The following is a 23,996-nucleotide window of genomic DNA, read 5'->3' as shown; positions in this document are numbered from 1 at the left end:
AAATTTCTGAATCAAAACTGTATCCATCAAAAAAAAGGAGATGCTGAATTTTTATTATACTGTTCATTTAAAAATATATTCATATTAAAATAATAAAGAATGCATGTTAAATAACATATGGAATTGTTGATTCTTGATACTAGTCTTAGAATGACCCTCAAAAGCTCATTGATTCATCAGTGTTCTGCTCTGGAAACCAGTCAGGGTTAGGTCCATAGAATTTAAAGCACAGATGGAGCTATGTTTATTTTATAATTTTTAAATGTAACTTGTAGTAAAGAACTTTTTGTGTAATGAACAAAGCATAGATATTAAACATTGAGTTTCTTCTTAGAAAGTAATACATCTACACCTGCCAGCACATACATCCTTTCTAAATAGCCAAGCTAATTTTTTCTAATGAATGATTGCTTCTGTAGCAGATCACTCTGTCTTCAGTTGGAAAGTAATTCATTAATAACTATTAAGACACACTTATTTTAAAAAGTTATATGCATAGATCTTTTAAGTAATTTGACATCTCCCTTCCCTGTATAGCAGTCTAATATGTTTTGTCTACCTTTCTAGGCTTGCCTTGGCCTGATCTATACTGTGTATGTGGACAGCCTGAATGTGTCACTGGAGACTCTCATTGCAAATCTGTGTTCATGCCTCGTCCCTGCTTCTGGAGGGTCTCAGGTAAATGGAAAAAAAGGGTATTTTTCTAGTTAATTTAATTTATGAAGAAAACAAAAAATAAATTCTTGAAATATTTTTGAAGAAAAAAAGATCATAGTTCAGCTGAGTGCTTTCCCTGTGGCCTGTGAGTGCTTTCCCTGTGGCCTGTCTTCTGAAGACAGCAAAAATTCCATTCCAGGATAAGGTCAAAGGGTTAATTTTGTCACTGAGTTGGCTTTTTACAAGGCACAGTAACAAATCAAGCAGTTTGTATAAGCATAGTTTTTAGTAATAATGTATGCTCAGGAATATTTCTGCTTGCTACATTTTTTTTTAAATTTTTTTTTTATTTGCTATTTTTTAACATGTCCTTCAGTTCATTTACCTGTGTCTTTTCTTTGATGCAGTTCAGGATTCCACTGGTCTTTTCTTTGGTAATATTTTAAAATTTCTATTTTCATAAAATTAAAAACAACAACAACAAAAAAAGTAACTTGAACGTGGATTTCTCAGAGGTAATTAAATATTCCAGGTAGCCCATGCATTCAAAAATCAGAAAACACTTTTCTAACAAATACACTTCTTTCTGCTTTTTACCTGTGCTTTCTGTGAGCAGGCTTGTTTGTTGATTTACTTTCAATAAATTATTCCTATAAATTTGTGGGTTTCTGACAAGCCAGTTGGATCTCATTTGCTTGGCCTTCACTTTATGCTGTGACACTACTGGGAAACTGTAGTTCTTACCATGAAGCATACCTGGAAACTAAGTACACAGATGGCAATATTTTAAAGTCAGTTTCATAAACATTTTCTCACAGCTCCCACCCAACCTATGAATTATCAACCTTCTTGAAATCCTACAAATCCCTAATTAGTTTCTGTTTTTCCCATAGCTCTATCTGCTTTGGAATTTCTCTTGGAGCTCTAAGTGGCAAAATGTCCTCTCAGCTTAGTCAGGATCTACCTTTCTGCTCTTCAGGCAACCACATCTCTCTGTTTTTGTATCCCAAGCCTTTTGTATTTGAAAGGGCGTAATTATATTGTATCTTTTCATCTATCCTCTTTCCCTCCCCTCCCTCCTGCCCTCCCTCCCCCCCCATCCATAAATACGGCTTTCCCCCATGGCTGTTTCCTCTGCTAGAAGGAAGAAAAGTCATGCTCCCCTGGCTGTACTCCCTTCTGCTTTTTCTCTTCAAATAAAATGTTCTTTCAGTTCAAACTTAAATTTACTACTGTCAAACTGTCATTTTAATCAGAAATGAAGTTTTTATCTTTCTTAAGCTTCATTCTTCCAGGGCTAAATCTGAATTACATACCTTAGAATGGGAACACTCTTCTGATATTTATCTCCAGAAGTCTCTGAGCCTCCCAGGTTATTCATGTGTCCACCACTGAAATAATCGACTGCAAAATTACTGACCTGCATCCCACTCTGCTGCTAAAGAGCTGGGGAAGAGCATCCCTGCTACAGCTCAGGGCATTATTTGGTTTTACTCTGGAGCATTTTGGTTTCAAGCATGTGCTGTGCAGCAACTAGAGCTTGTTACCTTCATACAGTCAGCATCTTTGCTGCCATACAAAGCAGAGTTGTACCACACTTAGGCTTGTACAGAAACGCCCCCCCACCTCATGGTAGTTTATGGTTTGGTTAGAGGTAGATGCTTGAAATCTCTTGCTGCTTGAATGTCATGTGGATTTACTCAGAGGAATGCAAGATTATTTTGCAGTTACAATGCTTTTTGGGATGTGATACGCAAGTGCACTGCTTTCACTCCCATTTCCTGCCTCCCTCAAGGGAGGTATGTTCTTGTGCTGGAAGGGTAACTGAAGTTTTAATTCAACTTTCATGGGCAGAGCAGGAACATAGGAGTAGCAGAAGTGTCCTCTTCAATACCCTTATATCACAAGTATCTTCGTACTTAAAACATGCATGCAGAGAGTAGATATGCAAGAATTTTGGTTAGAAAATAATACATATTTTTCTGATTTGAATGGGTTTTAAACTGTGGTTTTGTTGTGGGGTTTTCTTCTTTTTTTTTTTTTTTTTTTTTCTGTAAGGTTTTTTGATGTATTACTAAAAACGTAATATTGAATGCCTTCAAATCTGTAACTACTTAACTAAATCAATGAAATGCAAGGAAGGCAGTATCATGCTATATGTTCAAGGAGTTGATCATTGTCCTCAAATTGTATTTCAGATCTCTACTGGTCAATTCAGTTATTCTTACTGACTTTAATCTTCTGTATACAAAATAAATAATTTTTGCAGGATAAATCACTTATCTGTATGTCAACAGCTTATTTATTTTATAGAACTTAAATTTATACTCAATTAAAAAAAAAAAATTCTTTCTGCAGAAATTGTTTTCTTTGGGAGCTGGAGACCGACAACTGATACAGACTCCTCTGCATGATAGCCTTCCTGTTACAGGCACCAGTGTGGCTCTTCTCTTTCAGCAACTGGGTATGTCTAGGTCTATTTTGAAAAAATACTTTGTTTAAATTACAGAATGAGGTATTTTCTGTTCTCATTCATTTCAAATCATGTGCCAAAAAAGCTACACGGTAAATACTAATTTATTTTGAATGAAAGAATGACTAATACTGCTTTTATCCTTTAATCAGACATTCGTATAAACTTTTTGTACATCCTGCCTGTGGTAAATTATCTCCAATATTATCAAGTGTCTGTAAGTGTACTGTGAGCTGAAGTGAGCCTGGCCTCTGTTTAATTACAAAAACATTCATGTAAAGATTCATCACCCCTTGGATACTGTACAAACTCCAAACAAACTCCAAACAAAACCATGGAAGTTGTTAATAAAACTAGTGTAACTGAAAAGCTTAGTAGAAAGGATACCATGTACTGATACTCATAACTATGTCGAATTCGTATTATTCTGTTGTTACCTATTATTCCCTGTCTTTCAAGAACATAATCTAACACAATCCTCAGCAAATGCTTACTTCTTCATTACAGTTACAACACTGTGTCACTGCTGCCTGGGTACCTCAATACTAACCTCACTTGTCTCATTAAATTTTAATACGCTGTTACAGTCTTCTTTCTGTTGGTCTGTGAAGTGACTTTGAAGCGCAAACTTGTAGCTGCCGTGTATAAGGGTGCAATTAATAATCTTTTCTGAACCTGTGAACCTCGTGTTTAGTCTTAAGTAATCAAATGGCCTCGGAATATGTGTTGTCATCCATTCTTCTCATAAATACACAAGAAGAATGAATGCAAACTGGAAAAAAAATAGCGAAGAGGAGTGAGACCTCATGTCACAGGAAGCAGTATCAGATCTGGTGAGCTCAATGCCATCTACTACTGATAAAATTTAATTTTATCCTTTCAAAAAGAATACTATTCCAAAAGAATATTATTATTTTGTTATTAGCAGTTAAAAAAATGCAACTGACGTGATATACATGCTGCTTATCCTCACCACAGTCCATGAGGTTTTACTTGGCTTATTATGTCAAGGTTCATTAAGATTACTCTGATCAGGTTGCAGGAAATGTTTTAAACATGGATAGACCCAACAACTTTTCCCCTTTTCTGAAGCTATAAAGTATGGTGTGAGGTACCATAAGTACAGTATGATATATAGAGTATGGTATGTTTATTCAGCAAGTACAGTATGTGATACCTAAGTTGAGGTATTTTATTTTGGGTAATTGTAGTGATGGTTACTATAAATTCACAGTTCTGAAAATGTAAATGAAAGCAAGCCTTTTAGCTAGTGCTTAGGTAGGTTAGCTACCATGTCTCGTGACATTTAGCTTTTGTATGATGAATTGGGATTGTAGTGTTTTATCACAGGATCAGTCTGAGGAAGACAATGAGAGCAGATAATCTGAGAAGTCATTGTATACATCAGATTTATAGAGGGAAACTGTAAAGACAGAGTGGGAATGTAAATATGGAAGAGGAAACTGAGGACCATCTTCTCTTGGAATCTTTACTAAGAGCATGTTTCCAGAGCGATCTTTTTTCAGTTCCTCTCACTGTGTAGAAAACGGAATTATAAAACTTGCATATGAAAATTTAAAATTGCTTTGACACACAGAGGATTTAAGTGAATATTAACCACATTTTATTAATGAGTGAATATATACAGATGGATGTTGTGTAACTTCCTAAACATACTATAGCAGGGTACTTGAACTGTTTGGAGTACAACCAGGACTCCTACATTGTTGTGCATAATATATATAATCTATATATCACTATAATCAGTGATCCTTTACCTTTATATTTTGAAATTGTATAATTCCTTAATAACTCCTAGACTCTTTCCAGTATCTATACCCCTGATTTACTCTTTCTCTACCATCTCATCTTTCTTTTCCCATTTTCCATTAGCTTCTTGTCTGGTTTCTATGGTTTTGCTGCTCTTCTGCCTTCTTTTCTTCCCCTGACTTCCAGTAAATATTTGGATGTCCAGTCTTTCTTGCTTCTTGGTGGCTTGTAAGAAATACAAGTAAGAGTCAATAAGCTCATGCTTATGAGTTACCCTTTCCAGTTATGATGCACAGAAGGATATGAAAATCAGCAGAAGGAGGGGGAGAGAAAAGGAAAACTTGCTCATTGCTCACTAGTTAGTGACACTTCATCTGGCTTGAAGAATAGAGAGACTGAAGAAAATATGTGGTTATAAAACTTGGTAAATCTTCTCAAAGAGAAGCTATAGGCTTGCATCTCATTTCCCTGAAGAGATCGTAGAAGTTTGTAGAAAAAAAAAATTGTCTCAATACCTCTTCTGTCGTGGCAAAATTTTCTCTTTTACGAGACTGTCAAAACTATTAGAAAGAGCTTATCTACTGGTCTTGTGTAGGTCCTCTTCCTGTCTCTCTCCTTTTCATGATGAGGACAGGAGTAGTTGCTTCAGAATGGCCCTGAAATTAGTTCAAGAATAGGCAAAGAAGTTGGCAGGTAGATTTTTTTTTTTTCTTTTCTTATCTTAAGCAGCTACTTGAAACCTTTGCAAAAGAGACTTACTTTTCCCATCCTCTATTTCTGACCACTGTTTTTTCGTGTGGTTTTTGTTTGTTTGTTTGTTTGTTTTGTTTTTTTTTTTTTTTCTTTCTTGCAAACATGCCTTGATTTCAAGCTGATGTCCTGTTCAGAGATTTTGTATCTAAGTATCTGGGAATATATGGTGTAATGGTAGAATCACCTTGTATCTCCAATGACACAAAAAATGTTTACGTTTGCATAGTGTACATCACTTTACAGAATAACATAGAGTTTCTTTGACAAGTTGTTGGTGGACTGTCATTGTCGTCTTAAGGCCAAGATTTGTTAATGCTAAATTTCTGATTGGATTTACTAAAAATGAGTTGTTAATACAGCTACACGTGTCTGTTTGCAATGGTGGTTGACTATCATAAGAGGACCTGGAAAACAAACATGCTGTTTTAAGTCAAGTCTCATTTGTTCCCACGTCTCATGTAGTGTTATGAAGAGTTAAAGGCAGTATGTTCGTAAGGATGTGGTAGAACCTATTCGCTTATCTCTTTGGAAAAGTTTATTTTTCTAAGATAAGGCCTAATCCTTTCCTCTGGAGATCATAGTTGACCTTGTCAAAAGATTTTTGTGCTTTTTTGTAATGATATTAACACTTGCTCTGTTTCTGAACAGGAGCTGAATATGTGTTTGTCTCTACCAACCTGGGCAAAAACATTCTGCTTCTCTTGTCCAGTGTGGTGTTTGATAGTTACTTTAATGACAGCTGTTACCCCATCAAATGCTCATGTTTAGGACGCAAATATTGACTAGGCTGTTTTTTCAAGTAACGACATACTCAGTTATTTCTCTTCTGGTACAAGTCACTTAATTCTATTTAAATTATTAATAGAAAAATGAAGAGTAGCTAGAAAAATATTTGTGAACTTTATAAATCACCTTTTTAAAAATAGCTCTTTCTTTGAGGAAGATGGGCAGCAAGACAAAATTTACCACTATGAATAGATACAAAAGTAATTTCGACACATATTTTGAGAAATATTGTGCAATAGTAGACTCATCATGCTTTTTCTGCTTGGCAGGATAATACCGTGTCAGTGGATGACCCTCCCTGTATTACCAAGTTCGCAACATATCTGGAAAAAGACATTATTTTTACTTAGGCGTTAAACTACAGTTGGGTAAAACATTCCCAGAGGTTTTAAGCTTAATAATAAGGAACAGCAGTGTTTGACATTTTAAATCATACATTCTTTTTTTGTTTAATAAAAAAAAATATATGGGAATAATGTGACAAAAGCCAGGCCTGTAGCTGGATCATTACACCTAAAAATGATTTCATCAACAAGGATTAGCTGGAAAAAGAGTAATCATGATGTTACTTTTAAAATGATCTGTGGTAGCTGGAAGACTTTCAATCCTCTTCTATTTCTCTTTGTCTGTTTGTAAGATGGTAGGTACCTATAAAAGCTTTGAAACTCAGTAGCCTTCTTCAGGTTTAAAGGAGATTTTGGTTATATTTCTCACCTCTCTCTCTCTATTAACAATACATTGGTGTGTTTCTGCCTTAAGCTCTTTCCATTTGTTCAGACTCCAACCCTAATTACTTTCTGCATTCTTCTGGCAGTATGTTTATTCAGCACTGCCATATTCAGTCCTTTCTGAGACACACACCTCCATCTCACCGATGGTCAGTTATTTCCAGAGAACCTGAAGACACAAAATTATAGTAGGGATCTGAGCAGCAAAACAAGAACCTAAGGCTTAACCAGGACTTTTAATTCTTGTATGTTTCAAGGACTGATAGCATGAATCACACTGCTAAGCTGAGCAGAACAATGATGAAAATTTATTTTCCTGAAGAATTAATGTTTCCCCCAACTTTCCAAACACTTAATCGAAGACAAAAGAGTTTTCCTTCCTTTCATTCTTGTTTACTGTCTTATCTGGGCTGTTTTCCTCTCCCCTTATTTCCTCTGTTCCATTTCATTTGACTGTGCTGGTTTTCCTCCTCATATCCTTAATTCACCACTCAGATATTTTCAGTAGAACTCAGACTAACTTTCAGTGTTACAAAATAATTTTTTAAGTGGCAAAAATGAAGTTAATTCTACTTTGAATCTTCTGGATGAAGACACAAGGTAAGGGTCCTTTTGAATTCAGGGCTGTGTAGAATAGAGATTAAATAGATGGACCAGAATGAAGATAGATGATGATGTGAGGTTGAGCCAGGTTGCTTGTCAAGCTTGTCTTTTGCTTGTCCAACCTATGACATAACTTATATGAAAATGTTAAACATCATTATCCTTCAGCCTTTTTACCAATTTAAAAATATTTTTAATCTACAAATTGTGTGTATACCATTAGGCAGTATATGCAGCCTCCAAAACAAGTCCTTCAAAAAATAATATATTTGAAGACTGCAGTGTCATTAAATACCAGTAATTCCAGAGGTCAGAAGTGGTTGTTTGATTAAACTTCTAAAGATTGTTACAGTTGCACAAAATATAAATACTAGGGCAGGTGTGTGTGATAATGACAGAGTTAATAAGCAGGAAAGTACTTCAGTACAAACAGTTTAAAATGCTTCACTCCAGTATTAATAGTACTGGTAACATGTATTTTTTTAATATAGCTATTCAATTACAAAATTCAATACTGTGACTTGAGACTGGGAAGTTCACAGCATTATCTTGTCCTTTTTCCTTACTTGCATGTTGGTACCTTTCTTTTGCACCAGAGGAGATACTTTTCTAATACTGCAGAGATCTGCTTAAAATTAATTATTTAATTAACATTAAGCAAGCATGATTTTCTACATGTTTCCATGGTAGGACACTGACAGTGATGATTTCTATTGGTTCAAACAGTCATGAAGCCAAAAGCCATTAATGGTATACAGTGATAAGTCCATTCATAACAAAATGATAGAATCATATATAGCTATCATACCTGTTTATAATTTTGGGGGGTAGACTATCAAAGTGTACAGAAGTAAAAGAAATACTGTATTTTCTCATTTTTTCATCAGTTAGAAATTAATGAAGAACAATTTTTTTTTTTTCATAATTAATATACTAAACTTGTTTTCTGTGTTCAAAAATTTGTTTGGGGGGAAGATCTTACTTAATTACAACAGCATTATTTTAATTATATTTTAACAAAGGTATGCCACTCTGTTTCTGTTTGGAAGTAGATATTTGTATGTGCAGAGGTATTTTAAACTGACAGACTTGTACTTTACAATTTTGGTTAAGTCATTAAAACCCACATATTTTTAAATGGTTCTGCAGTTGTGCCAATAACATTCAGTGTACATTTTGCTCTCAGAAGACTTGAAATTTCTTCTTAGGCTGATAGTTCAGCAGGCTCTGTCCTTGGTTCTTACAAGTATTTCCTTTGAAAGCTGATGTCAGGGCCCCGAGTGCATCATCAGCCCCCCGACCTCCTCCTTGCAGCGTTGAGCTGCCTGTGCTCAAGGTCAGCATTGATATAGCACAGCTGTGCAACCTTAGCTCAGACTGTTGAGGAAAGAGCTGCATGAAGGATGTGAGGATGGGCCTGTTGACCTCTTTGCTTGGATGCTGTACTTAACCTCAGGCCATGCCCTTGGTCCTTGCCTGAGCCATGTTGTAGCAATGCTTGTGCCTGCGACATACCTCTCTGTCCCAGATCCTCAGCCATGGGACTGGACATCCTGGCTTGATCTCAGGTCATCTTCATGACCATGGACTAGTGGTGATCACTGTGACTGACCTGGCTGCCATCACTGGACCTGATCCTGACCCTGACATGCTGACTTGACTTCCTGACTTGACCTCAGACCTTCCTCAGCACTACAGGCTTGTCTGGCTCTTTTGACTTTAGCTGAACTCATCTTTTTCTGGGTACTGTGGGACTCTACGACTTGTTGGTGAGGGCACTGCCCCATCCCACCTTGTCTCTGTATTTGGCACCTGCCTTGTCTTCTGTTATGGAGCAATGTGCCATTGCTGGTCCCTGGCCACTAGTGGGTCTTCAATTTTTGCTGCTTACCTTCTAAAAGTCTTGAGAAAGTTGATATTTTGATCTTAGTTCTTCACAATAGGTCTTGATCCCTTTGATACTAAAAATCAAACTTTGCAAGTCCTACAAGAGATGTAGTTGTGCACTACTACCTGCCTGTTACAGTTTGATCCTGAGGAAGAAATATTTCTTTATCTTAAAATATGCACGCTGGTCAGACAATCAGCATTATGCAATAAAGTTGGCTTTATCTGTTAACAACGGTACGAACATTTTATTGTTTCCCAACACACTGCCTCAGTAATTATGCTGGTGAGCTACTGGAGCACAATTGTTTATGTATCACAAAGATAAACATCCCACAATTTAGCAACTGTTGACCTATGGAGAATGCGGAGAAACGATCTGGTGAAAATAATCTGTAACTTTTCAGTTCTAAGCACAAAAAATCACTGTGCTGAGGCAGACCTCAACACCACTAGACAGCATTTATGGTGTGTGAACTTGGCAGCAGTAACACTTGGCAGTCATGGTCTGTGTGGGGTTATCTGCAGTAGTTTTCACTTAAGGAAAGTAAAGCTGATTGTCTTGAATGATCTGGCAATTGCTTCTTCACAGAGGTGTTAAGCGGCTCAATTCTTTGGCTTTATCATGGTGGAGGAGCTTGTGTAGAACTGCACGTTCTATTGTATAGAGCTTCTAAGTTCTACTCCAATGGTTTAGGTTGAAATGGACCTCTGAAAGTCAAAAAAACTAATTCTATACTCGAAGTAGACCCACTTTAGAGATAGATGAGGTTGGTCATGTAGACATGGATTGTGGAACAACTGATGCATATTAACGTTTGGGAGTTTGATTATTTCTTCAGGCTGGAGCAAAAATAAGTGAGAAGCAATTAGTTTAATGTCTGTAAGTGTAATATTTTGGCACGTGGCTTCGTCTTTAAGAGTCCACTTGTACATATAGCTCAGCCTATTCTTATTCAGCTCTCTCAAAAGACCCCTGAGTATGCAGCAAATTTTATTTTTCAGCCTAGTGTTTTGCTGAACAGGGGTATCCATGGCTACCTATCAAAGTCTCTTTGACTTTACTTTTTATAGTGACAGTTACTATTTTATATATTTGCACTCTCATCTGATATATCTCAAATAGTTCCTAAGGCAGATGGATCTTGTATGGAACCATGTCACGAAAACAATAGGAACTAGAGCCAGAACTTACTATTTTTGTGATTAAAAGTTTTTTAGGTAATATTTGACATTGTATACTTTAAGAAAACCAACCAATGACTCTTTGTAAATAGTGATATTGTTTTCTTATAACTTTGTATGAATTTTATAAGATTATATAATAACATTAAAATGTAATTAATTTTAACATGTTGTCCTGGTTTGGGCCTGGTTGGCAGCCAACCACCACGCAGCCACTCTCTCTCCCTTCTCCTCCAGCAATGAGAAGGGACAGAGAGCCAGGTTTGGGGTTCGAAATAGGACTGGGATGGAGAAAAAATTCCCCTTTATGATCATGAGCAAAAGGCAGACTCATTAGGGGAAGGAAAAAAAAGAACATGCATTTTTTACAGACACTAACAACACGTAACAGAGTAGGACAGTGAGAAGCATTGCCACATCTTGAGAACACCTTCCCCCCACCCCTCCATTCTTCCCGGGCTCAGCTCTGCTCCCGATCTCTCTGCCTCCTCCCTGCAGTGGCGCAGGGGCAGGGAATGGGGGGTGCAGTCAGCGCTGCCACTTCCTTCATCTTTGGTGAGACGAGTTTCCGGAACTTGTTACCCCCTGCTCCATCATGGTCCCCCTCTCACAGGAGACAGTCCTCCACAAACTTTCTCTGACATGAGTCCCTCCCAAGGGCCGCAGCGTTCCCCACACTGCTCCGTCATGGGTCACTAACTTCCTCCGACTAGATTCCCTCCCACGGCTGCAGCCCTTCCCGAGTTGCTCCGGCGTGGGACACCCCCACATGCTGCAATCCTCCCAGCGCTGAATTACAGCAGCGGGGATGCCTTTTCCCATGAGACCCCGGCCTTCTTCAGTCACAGCACCTTGATCAGGCAAGCAGAAGCCACAGGCCATAAATCAATGTCTGCTCCACCATAGATCTTCATGGGTGGTGGGTGGGGCCGCCCTGCCGTCTCCCCACAGGATACAGGGGGGTCTCTGCTCTGGCACACCTCCCCCCTCCTTTCTTCCTCCGTTCCTCCACTGACCTTGGTGTTCATGCAGCTGCAGCAACTCCTCCTCACAAGTCCGACTGCCCGTCACCACGTCCCTTCTTAAATACGTTATCGCAGAGGCGCAGCCCATTGGCTCGATTTCCCAAACAGAACTGGAGCTGACGTGGAGCTGGGGGAGCTTCGAGAAGCTTCTCACAGGGGGCCGCCCCTATAGCCCCCTCCCCTGCCACCAAAAAACTCCACCACTCATTCAACCCAGGACACATGTTTATGAGAAAAGACCTATCCAGTCAAAAAGGGAAAAACTGAGTTATGGTGATCCTCAAATGAGCTAACTTCTGTGATAGCTAATTTTAAACTGACAGTACTTGTAGGACATGCCATGCTTTACATTCTTTTTCCTGAACGAAAGTAAAAGTAGTTCTACTGCTTAAAAAGTGTAGCCTCCTTTAGAAAAAGTAAATCACAAAGTAACATAAAATCTGAATGGAATATTTAAATTGTTGGTTATATTATTGCTCATATTGTTTTTTAAAGGCTGCTTTCTGAGCAATGTTAGGTTTTTCTGCTGCATTTTATCCATTTATTTTGCTCCATATTATAGACCATATGTAGTACAATTTGCTGCTTTTTACATCAGTATTGTTCAGAGAGAAGAGTTTGTGGGTACACCTGCTTTAAACTAGAGAAAATGGTGAGCATCAAGAACAAACTTACATAAAAAGGTCATGAATCAATTAAGGCTGGAAGTTAAAAGACGATGTCTAGCCACAGGAGGAGAAAAATTCTGAAACACCTTCTGTTTTGAGTAGTAATGATAAGCAGTATCAATTTGGAATTGTCTAATACAGTCATGATGGCAAAAGACTGGACTCTTTCACTGTTTATAGACTCTTCAGTCCCATATTTCTAAATCCAGGATATATTAAATAACATAGAATTTTTGCTTTTGTCTACACTTCTTGACACTTTGAGGAATGTGTTCTATAATGTAATAGTTTCTCATTATTTAAATTTTGGTTTAGGGGAGAGATAATGTTCAATCTCTCATGTAGCATACTTAATGCCAACAGATGACTGTACTGAATTACTGTATAAATGAGAAAAGACATTCCTGATAAATATATATGGGTATTTGACTGGCTGGGAAACATTACAAAAGGGTCACTGCACAGTCAGCACGTGAGCTGGCTTCAACTTGTTGACTAAGAAAATCCTAGTGTCTTCAACATAGAGCAAGAATTGTTTATATTTTAATACTTCATTATGTTAAGAAATAACATAAGGGCAGCTAAGCAATGAGAGATTTAATCAGCACAACATATGAAGTGACCAAATGCAGCCTTTTCAGTACAGTAATACCTATAACTTGAGAGATGCACTGAGCATCGATATGGTGGCCTTTCCACATCTCATGTGTGTTATGAGACTTCAGTGATATCAACCAGAACATTTTTTACCTCTGTCAGGTTGTTTACAAACTTCTTACCCAACTTGCTCAATTTTTTTTCTTTAAATGAGATGTCATGTATTGTGTGATGGGAACATATATACCATTTGTTGGAATTTATCAGCATCTACGATTAAATTAAATTAAGACAATTTTATTGAAGTATATTTTCAACTAACTTCTAATCAGACTTTGATCTTAATAAATTGTGTGTTCTTCAGCCTATGGAACCTGGCACCACACATTGCATGAGTGGATGCTGCTGGTTTATGTTGTAGTTTCAGTTTAAATCCCAGCAGCCAGTGAGCTGCGATTAGCTCCAACCCAGCAAAATACAATTTGCTGTTCAAGCTTTCCAAGTAGATGTGTGTAGTCTGCCAAAGAACAAATAGATTACCAGGGGGTTTGATGTGGCATTTACTGCTAATGGGCCTTTACTGCTGCAGCAGCAGAAAAAAAAGAATGTATTCTTTTAGATGCTCTTAGAAATAAAGGGATATTGTGATAGTGAATTTTGTACAGGGACTCTTCTGCACTCTCAAGTAACTGCACTTTGTGGACAGTCACTGAGGCTTCATCTCCCCAGCAGCATAAACTGCCAGGCAGCCGATCCCAGTTGTGACTGTCCACTTCCAGTTGCACAATCCTTCCCTGACTCCTGTGCTAAAGTGGTGCTTGGCTCACCCATGCTGAGCTATTTTATCTCAACAAGTTAACAGAAAATATTTGGTGGGTGGAAGGAGGGAAAGTTGCATCTGTTTTCTGTCAGCAGTCTCAGGTTGTGGTTTGATGCTGTGGTTAAATCAGTCTCATATCCAAGTGCTGCCATGAGAACAGATCCATCCCTCTTCCAGCTTGAACTTGCCCACCTTGGACTCTTGGGAGCTTTAATGCAGATGTAAAGAAAGCAGCAGCCGCATGAGGGTGGGATAAGACCATCCCTTTCAGTGACAGCCACTAGAGCAGCTTGCATTTGGGTAATGACCCTTCAGTGCATGCAGCTGAGTTCCGTGACATTTGTCTGGCATGTGTGGGTATGCTGAGAGCTCGGTCACCTACCAGTGTCATGCCGGTGCTGTGATGCCAGCTGTCCGCAGACAGGATTCTGAAATGTGTTGGGAGACAGTAACCAAGATTTCTTGTAGTGTTCACTGTTTTGCAGAACAACGAAGCACATGAAATAAGATGGTCTCTTTTTATCCAGTCTGAACTTGTATTACTAACGCCTCTTTTAATGAGACAAAATATGCACTAGCTCATTTTCATTCATAAATCTCAGAAAGAAAATTTGTCTGGCGTAAGTGAATATTACAGTTAAAGTTAAGAAACTGTGTATTTGATATAGTGCTATGGTTAATGAGCTGTTTTTTAAAAGGAAGCTTGTCAATTAAGATGAAAAATAATAAAATTATATATTACTGTTTGCTCTATAACAATAAGGTGAAATTTTTGGAAACTTTTAAGTGAAAAATTTTTTTTGAGATCATTGAGAAGAGAGTAATTTTCTACTTATAGTAGGACTTCAGAAAACACCTCTCAGAAGAGTGAAAACCAATTCTTTTTTTCCAGAGATGAGCAAAATGTAAACTCCAAAAAGCAGAAGTCTAATAAATAGACAAATAAATTTCAAAAAGGCAAAAGTAGTTTACCTCTGCTTATAGAAAATATTGAAACAGATCCTACTCAGAACAGATTACTTTCCTTTCTACTTTTGCTTGTATGAAAGCAGAAATAACTTTTTTCCATTATTCCAAAGCAAACTTGATAGCAGCTGAATCATAAATCCTTGCAAAATGTAAAATTTCACAAATTCAGTGTTACTGTTTGTGCTGAGAGGAAGGGAAAAACAGTTCCATAGAAATTTCATTCCATATATTTGTTCTTGTAAAATCATGTTTAAAGTATTGCTAATTAGTTGCATCATGGGCTGAGGTATCACTGTCTCAGGAGATCAGGAAAATCCCAGATGATTTTGCAAAGAAAGACTTTTTAAAGATTTCTAAACATTTTGCAAAGAATCCAAATATGGTCTTTAAAGGAAGTAAAGCGACTTTTTAAATTTTTCATGGTTCTGGTGTTTTGCAGTTTTCTTAATTGAATATTTGTGGTTTTATGCTCCATGAATATCAACCAACAGTGGCTGAAGATAGCTCTAACAGAATATCCTAACCAGTTGGTTCTTGTTGTCTTTGCATTTATTTGATTCCATTCATGTAATGCTTCAGTTGTTATGTCCCTTGAGAAAGACTTTGTAGTCGTCAGACAGGAAACAGGTATGTTTGCAGTTTCTTGTGTATCCTTGACCAATTTTCCTGTGTACAGTTCAAGAATGACAATACTCTTCTCATTTTTATATATTTTACTTCTAAGGATCATAATGGTATTACTCTCACTCTGCATTGTTTTGTTAAAGGACGTATTTCTGTTTTAATTGAATACAGTCAAATTATAAGTATCCATTTGTTCCAACAGGATTTAATTTGCAGTATATCTGCTAAGAATTATTTTACAATCCATTACATATGGCAATCTTTCCTATATGTTATACTGTTTTTTTCATATTGCAGCTACCCTTAATTTTGTGGGTTTAATTCTCTAGTTTGCCTATCAGTTGTCATTATTCTTAGCTATGAGTGAAATACTTGCTTTTAAAATTTTATGTAAATAAATAAGCCATGTGTTTATCTGAAATTAGTCGTTGTAGATTGATTCAGATCTCTTGAGACTTGCTGTTTTATATATAGCTGCGAAGATGACAAAAATGCCCATCGTCGAGGTAAAAAGTCATTCTTTTCATATGCTTCTTGTGTTGGTGAAAGTGAAATGTACTGATTTCATACCTTTAGCAGATACCTTTGTATTTTCAGAAATTCTGATTTTGCATGTTGTACCTTTGAGTAAACAAAGATTAAGATGTCAGGATCGGGTTCTATGATATGCTGATATCTGTAAGTGGATCACCATACCAGGTTTCTGACACTGCATAGCTAACATGGCTAAGTCTTATAAAAAGGATGTCATTAATGTGTAAAAGTTGTTCAGACTTTATTCCCAGATAGTTCTTGAATTGTCGAGATTCACAAGGAGGGGATAAGTATAATTTCATTTTGATACATCATTTCACTATTAGATTACATACTTTGCTAATTATATATAACTATATGCAGAATAATTTCCAATAGTCTCTAAAAAGTCACAGGTATAACTTTGCTTCTTTGCTTTCTATTCATCCTGCCACGGCTTTGAATCTGTGGTCAGAAAAGTTATTATTTCTTTCTTGTAAGAGTTTTCCTGTTTTCTAACATGAAATTTCAAAACCAAATTGGGTTGTTTGAAAAATTTTTAATGCTCTTTCTGAAGTATATAATGTCTGTTGGTGTCTGAACACAAATCCTCCTTTACTTTCAGACAGTTTACCATATATGAATCAATTCGAAGATCTGGTAAATTGCAGTATCTATTTTTGGTTACTTAAATCAGCAGTTGCAAATAATTTCTCCTTCACATCAAATTATGATTTTGGATTTTCTATCAGAATAAAAAAAGATTATTTTGGTTAATTTAATTGCTATCAATAATTTTTATAGCATTTACTTATTTCTCCAATGTATCTTTTGGTGTATGTGGGAGAGGAGATTTCACAAAATATTTGTTACAAAAAATAAATTGGTGTTTCTTAAAAGGCCAGTTCTAATGAAGGAATCTCACCTACAAGAATTTATATAAATGTGTGAACATTTCAGTAGCACTATCCCACCTCTGCTTAGGAAAATTCATTAGGGCAGCATTTTAATTCATTAGTATGTATCCATTATCCCAGTCCACTCAAGTCTTTTACAAAACTCTTTCACTGAGTTCTGGTTACTATGAGCCTGTGAGGGTTGTACGGAAATCCTGTATCCTGATATTAGTTTTGTACAGGACTAGATTTTATCTCTACTTATGACTTTCTCAGAGCTGGAATACTAGATACTTACGGGATAAGCATCCAAACCACGTAGCTTCCTATTTTAGGTATCTTACTAGATAAGTAAATAACTAAGATGAGATGTGAAAAGAAATCATATTTCAGCAAAATAGACTGTTACTCAAATGTTAATGCCTGCGTGTGTATAGAGACAGTATGTTATAATTTGATAGTTAACAGTTCAGTATTGACAAATACCGCTTACCATCCTCCCTGCAGGAGAAAAAAAATATCAGATCTGAGTTACATTATCTTCCCCTTAATAGCTGTGAATTTAATTTTATATGCAAACCTACTTTGACTGACATTGTCTTGACACTTATTCTTTACTGAAATTTGGTTTTGATGTGTGTTCAGTTAAAAGAAAAAGCACAAAAAGAACATTTAATATAAAGTAGCTGGACCTGTTTTTAGTAGCACATATCAAGCCTCTCTGTGTGAGCCAGACATACAATCAGTTGCAAACCTTCAATTGGTAATGCAGGTTATGTTTATATAATTCAAAGTTATGGCTTTCATGTAAATTTGGCACATGAGTACTCCCTGCCATGTGAATACTTTCTATATATGAAACCATTATTTGTCTGGTGTAGCTTCCATTGTCTATTCTGCTTTATTGGGAATACTCACTCAACACACACATATACATCTTGAGCTTATCAGTCTCGTTTTGCATATGTATAGCTTTAAAACTGTGCATATGAAATGGTATTGCACTTCTCTCGGGGATGAAGACCTTATCTAAATATTTTATTATTAATTGTCTTTAGCTGTATCATTGTATCTGGGAAGAAAAAAATGTATGATCATGTTCACTCAGTATATTGGCAGAGTTGTGTTTGAAGGCTTAGGAAACCCAAAGGGCTTTTGCTGCTTCTTTAAGTAGGTCTGCAGGGGGATTTAATTAAATGGATAATAATGAAGTGATATCAACATGCGAATGACAGACATCTATGTGTGTCTTCCTAAGTAGATCATATACTGTGCTTAATCCCTATTTCCCTGTGCCTGTGTATGTTTGGGTTTGGATGACAACCATCTGCTTGACTCAGTGTTGAGAGAACACAGTTGATACTGCTAAACTTTGGGGGAACAATAGGAGAAGGAATATTTATTTGTCAGCTGAAGAGATCTTCTTTGTATGTATACACCCATTTTCACAGTCTCTTTCATATGCTGCTTAATGATCAGTTGGCTTTTATGGCATTTATACCAGAATCTTTCTGTATGGTCCTCCTTTCCTTACTTTCCCCAAAGGCTGGTTTGTAGAGAAGCCTTCATTCTGCCTTGCTTCTTACAAAGAACATGCCACATTCATGATTCAGATACTGAAATGCCTTCAGTTCCAAAATCAAAAGTTTACCTCTAAAAGTGTGTTTTGATTTCAGTACTACATGTCACACCCATGTTTGCTTCTATGTGGTCAGAAATCAGTATGAACACTTCAGTCATGAAATGTTTGATTTCTTATCTGAAGGCTCTGTCCTTTAGAGACTGCTTCTCTTTCTCCTTAGTCTGACAAAGACCAAGTAAGTTATTCTCTTGGGGTACTCATCTGACTCATGTTCTCTGTTACCCAGCCAGAAAGCAGCATAAATTAACCCTCACAAAACTCTGCTGGCACAGTTAGATTGTTCCCCATTTGTGAGCAAGTTTGGCTATGACTTAATCATGTAGCGTGCAGTGCAGTCATACTCTACTAACAGATCTGCATACTCTTCTAAATGTGAATTGATACTGAGCTGAGTGGCATAACAAATTCTGGGGTTTGTTTTAACTGTGTGTAGTTGATTTGAGATGCCGTGTAATTTTTAGATTGACGAATGCATTTTGTCAAGACTTACCTATATGAGTGTTAAGTACAATTGTTGCCTCTTACTGATTAGTTAAGCTGGAATTTTGTTCATTAGCAGTGCTTTGCAGCTACATCTAAAAATAAAAATGAAAAGAGTTTTGTTTTTCTCTACTTTTTTCCCAGTTATCTTTAGAGCTTGACACTGCCTGGCACAGAACTTGTACTATACACTCTCCAGTGGCCTTTCAGAAAGGCTTTTCAGTCTTTGTTGACCCATTTCCTGGATTAGTCTGGCTAAATTATGGATTATTTTGTCTTTTAAGCTTTTTCTTGTGTCCAGTAATTCAAGAATGGCGTATTGGCATAATAATGTATTCAACTAGTTGAGTTTCCAAATCCATGTTCATAACTCTTTACTAAAGTTTGAAGAAGTTAGTGATAATATTTTGATTTCATGCAGTATAGAGGACAGTTAATAATTAGTCAAGTACACTTTGTGATTGTGTTTTTTTTAATCATGCTTAAATAAATACTTAAATTCTAGAACAACAGGAAGCAGGCAGAATGATACATTTGTTGATGTAGGATGTCAGATAATTTAGTACAAATTACAGATTCTTTAAATACTTGAAAACAGTGAAGGTCAGGAAGCCTCCATTCAAAATTTTCCAGCATATGTATAATATTTTACAGGATGTCTGTCTGTCTGTAGACTGCAAAAGAGTAATCTGTAAAACTCAACTTGTTTGTTGTTTTTCGTGTTGTCTATTTATGCTCTGACAAATGAGCATCGGATGTAGTGTGGAGTCTGAAGACCAGTGTAAGGTTCAAGGTTACAGACAGACATGATTGTGTCTTGTAGCATGAGGAAACTGGGCTCAGGCTGTTATTCAGAACTGTTTGTTTTCAGTAAACAACATCCAAAGCTTGAAACAACACCTCAGTGGCTTGGTCAAATAATTGAACCCATGTTTTAAAAAAGGAAAGTAATCAAAAATTTTACTATTTATAATTTGTTGGATTCTATCAGATGAAAATTTCATTCACAATCATTATATAACTGAAATTCCTGAAAACATGTATTTCAAAGTACGTTTAGAGCAATAATTCTGTACTGAGTTAGTGGTTATCATCTTGAAAATAAGAGAATTTCACATTAGCTGTCTATATTGTACACCTGACTTTATTTATTTTATATTCTTCTGTATTTGTATACAGAGCATTAAAAAAAAAAAAAAAAAAAAAAGAAGAAGAGAGAGAGAAGGAAAACAACTGGTACCAAAGACGCTGTCTGGACTGTACAAATGTTTCAGTTAGTGGAAGTGCTTAGCCTGGGTTTCACTGTCCAAGGGCGTTTCCAAACTGACTAGCAAATTTTCAAGAAGTTGGTCAATATTGGTGATTAGCCAATCGAAGAACACTTCTATTATGCAAAAAAGGCCAGAAAGCAAAACCCGCCCCCCCAAAACTTCAGAACTTCTCATTAGGTATAAATTTAATACTTCTTAGAGACTGTGAAGCTTTCATTCAGGAAAGACAAGGTTAAGAGCCCAAGTTCTCACTTTAAACTGGCTTTTGTGAATGATACCTAAAGAAATTACTTCGGTTATTTCTTGTGGGTTTGTCTGTTGGTTTGTTTTTTTTTTTTTTAATTGTGTTATTTCTTGTAAGTTATTTATGCATTTTTATATGAACTCTGATTACACAGGTCAAGTCAAATACTCTTATTGTGGTGTATTAATTTGTATTGTAGGTACCTTGCAGAAATGAAAATAATTTTGTTTTGAAATGCAAGCACATAAGATTCCTAGCCTCTTTTTTTCTTTTTCCATTGAAATGTGGCCAGTTTTGTGAGGTGACTTTGTTATGCATCCAGAGCACAGAAAATGTTTGAGAGAATTTAGAAATAACTTTTAGGTGGAGATTCAATTAATTGGAAATTCCAGGTTCAGGTTGAAGTTAAGAACATACATAAAGTGTGGTCAATTACATTAGGTAACTATCTGACGTTTCCCACATAGGTTTCTTGTTGGTGCTTGGACGTGGCCCAGAGGCGCAGGCAGGGTGTGCGGGAGGTCTGATCCTGCGCTTGCTGCGTGGCTGTCCTGCCGAGGTGTCGCCCTGCACAGGGGTTTTAGCCAGTGATGCATCACACAGCATTAATGTACACAGTTCACAGGTGCTTTTAGCTGCTTTTTCCAAGTATCTGCTGACTTGGAATGTGACAGGGATTGCCAGTCTGGAGAGACAGTGCTTCTTATCCCTTTTGATATATGAGCACTTGGCCAATGAGCTTTCCATGCCCCTACCAGCCTGTCTCCTTGCTTTGATGATGGCTTTCATTTGTCCTTGTTCAAACAAACAGGGAAGGTTGCGTATTTCCCAATGTCCTTACTTTTTTTCCCTGCTATCCCTTATAAGACCTGTTGAGTAATGAGAGAGATATGTTTAGATGGTCTCAATTTTGGTCACTTCCATAAGTTCTGCAAATAAAATAATGGTGCTTTTCTAACTTGGCAAAGCTGGAATTACATCTGGTGCATTTATATCACCGCAAGCATTTCAAATTCATCTTTAATGTCCTGTTAAAATGTAGTCAACACCTGAGAGATCAACTAGAGGAATGTAATAAAAATATGTTTGCAGTAAATATTCTTCTGTGTGGCATCAAGTTTATACATGGGCAATAGTTGTTAAAAATAGTAATCTTAAATGTCAAATTATATTGGTGCTGATTAAGCTACAATGAGAAGTGCCTTTGTGGAGAACAAACTGAAGTGTTATCTGTGGCCACTAATATGCAGCAAAACCATACTAATTTCCCTAGTGAAACTATGAAAGACTCACAAACTTGTATCATCACTGCTTAATAGTTTAAATTAAAAACAAACCACCCGTGGTTTATTTCTTTTCTTTTTCCGCTTGTTGATATTCCTTTAAGTATTGTCTTCTGAGCATAGTCCTTTTGTCTTGGGATAAAATCTTGGGAGGAAGATAGAACTTGTGAACCCCAAGCTTACTGTAGTTGAGTTGAGATGACAAACCTGTTATACTTTTTTTCCCCCATGATACTTACAGTAATGAAGACTTTATTTTTCTCATTACCGAAAACGTACTCTATTAGGTGGAAAAGTTGAACTTCAGTGGAGCTTCAGCTCTGAGTTTTGACCTGTCATCTAACATAGTGTACAATAACTTGGGTTCCTGAAAGACACTATCAAGAAAAATCGGCAAGAAAAAATAATTACACTGGCTAGACAGCCAAAATTTTCTGTAAATTGAAGACACAATAATCCATTTCTTATGGTGGTAAAGATAAAAAGCAAACAGACATACAGGTTAATACTATATACGAGCATGAAGATTACCTGTATCAACTATACAATAATGTATCACTTCAGTAGCTCCTGGTAGATGAGTGATCCTGTGCTTTATAGCCATTGTGTTCTCAATTTGTTTTGTAAAACAAAAAGATCATTGTAACAGTAATATTTTGTTTTGGCTTCATAGACGGGTATCAACACTAGAAGGTCAGTGTGTTTTATGCACATCTTCTTTTTAGGCCAGTGTTCAAATACTATGAAGTACTTGCAGGTATCCTCCCTATACATAGGCAAAATCTTGATTTCCACTTCATTCATGTATTTTGTTAGTAAAATTTTTGAATTTTCAAGTGCTCAGATATTACTTACTATTGAGAACTATGTATTTTGAGATCTAATGAGGAAGCCTATATTCAGAAGAGATGTCAAGTGACAAATACTGGTACTGGATAAGTTTTAGGACTTTTAAAGGTATTAGAATTAAGATATTCTTTCTAGACTCTTGAATCATCATAATCCACAGCCAAGATAATAAATAGGTAGAAAAAAGGGCTTTTTTTTTTACACAGCTTGATTTCAGTTGAATACTTTCAGTAAAGGTAACTTTTATTTCTTTGTAAACCAGTTTAAAGTTAGTAACATCCAGAAAATATTTTAGAACTGTGTACCTTTTTGCCTAGGTTGCAGTTTTAAGATGTGCAGAATGGAAGATCATCTCTGTCAACAAGTTTTAGTTATAGATAATTTTGATCACAAGAGGGGTTTTTTCTAGATAATCTAGTTGTACCAGATGTTGTGAATATTTGTGAGTTTTTAATATATTACTGTCCTCAGTAGTACCTTCCAGAACATTATAGGTATATAGAGGATTGAGAATTTTTGTATTTGATTATAGGAAAAATGTGTCAGATGTTTAAAAACTTATAATGCTAGGTGTCTTAAGATATTTGATGTGGAGTGAAATGGTGTAAAAAGCCCACTTAGCTCGAAAACAAAAACTTAGTTTAAAACAAAGTATATTCCAAAACAATCTTGAAAATTTTCTGGGAAAGGACCAAGGGCAATTGTTCATAAAAAGGGCAGTTCAAGCTTTTTCATTTCTTACAGAGATTTTTTTTTCAAACGGGCATCAGTTTCTAATTCTATGTTCAAATATATACGTACCTCGTACATACATATATACATTTTAAAAAGGACAGTATTTCAAGTTATCTTCTAATCATTTACTGCGGAGTGTTATTTCATTCACATCAGTAAACTAGCTCTTTTTTTTAATACTATCCTTACATAGTGTATTACAGAGCAGTTTGTTTTATACTAAGACAATATTAACTGTACCACTGAATACAATAGCAAATATTTGCAACAGTAACTCAGCATTATAACAAAGCCTTCTGTCCTTGAGTCCTCTCAAGTCTCTGCCTTTGATTTCATGAGTTTGTCCTTATGATTCTTGGAGAATGGAGTTTGAAAGCACAAGCTATTATGTTATTGTTTGACTTGTCTGTCATAAAAATTAAGTCTTTGTCTCAGCAGCCCTCTCTGAATCCTTGTCACTTTGTATTTATGAACTAAGCTCCACTCCAGCAAGGCAAATTTTCATACATCATCCATAAAAAAGATTTGTCAAAATGTG

General features: G+C 36.4%; 1 protein-coding gene across 6 annotated transcripts in view; it reads left to right on the top strand.

Moving 5' to 3' along the window:
- SBF2 (SET binding factor 2) overlaps window positions 1–23,996 on the top strand; it is a 267,969-nt gene that overhangs the window by 124,344 nt on the left and 119,629 nt on the right. For all 6 annotated transcript variants that reach the window (XM_042784693.1, XM_042784694.1, XM_042784697.1 and 3 more), the window contains exons 5-6: window positions 568–678; window positions 3,016–3,121. In XM_042784693.1, the coding sequence (XP_042640627.1) occupies window positions 568–678; window positions 3,016–3,121 (217 nt within the window). The remainder of the gene's footprint in view (window positions 1–567; window positions 679–3,015; window positions 3,122–23,996) is intronic.

The sequence above is a fragment of the Tyto alba genome, unplaced genomic scaffold (assembly GCF_018691265.1).
Source record: "Tyto alba isolate M040663 unplaced genomic scaffold, T.alba_DEE_v4.0 Super-Scaffold_8, whole genome shotgun sequence".
NCBI lineage: Eukaryota > Metazoa > Chordata > Aves > Strigiformes > Tytonidae > Tyto > Tyto alba.
Note: the sequence above shows the minus strand (reverse complement) of the source record. Positions and strands in the feature narration are given on the sequence as shown.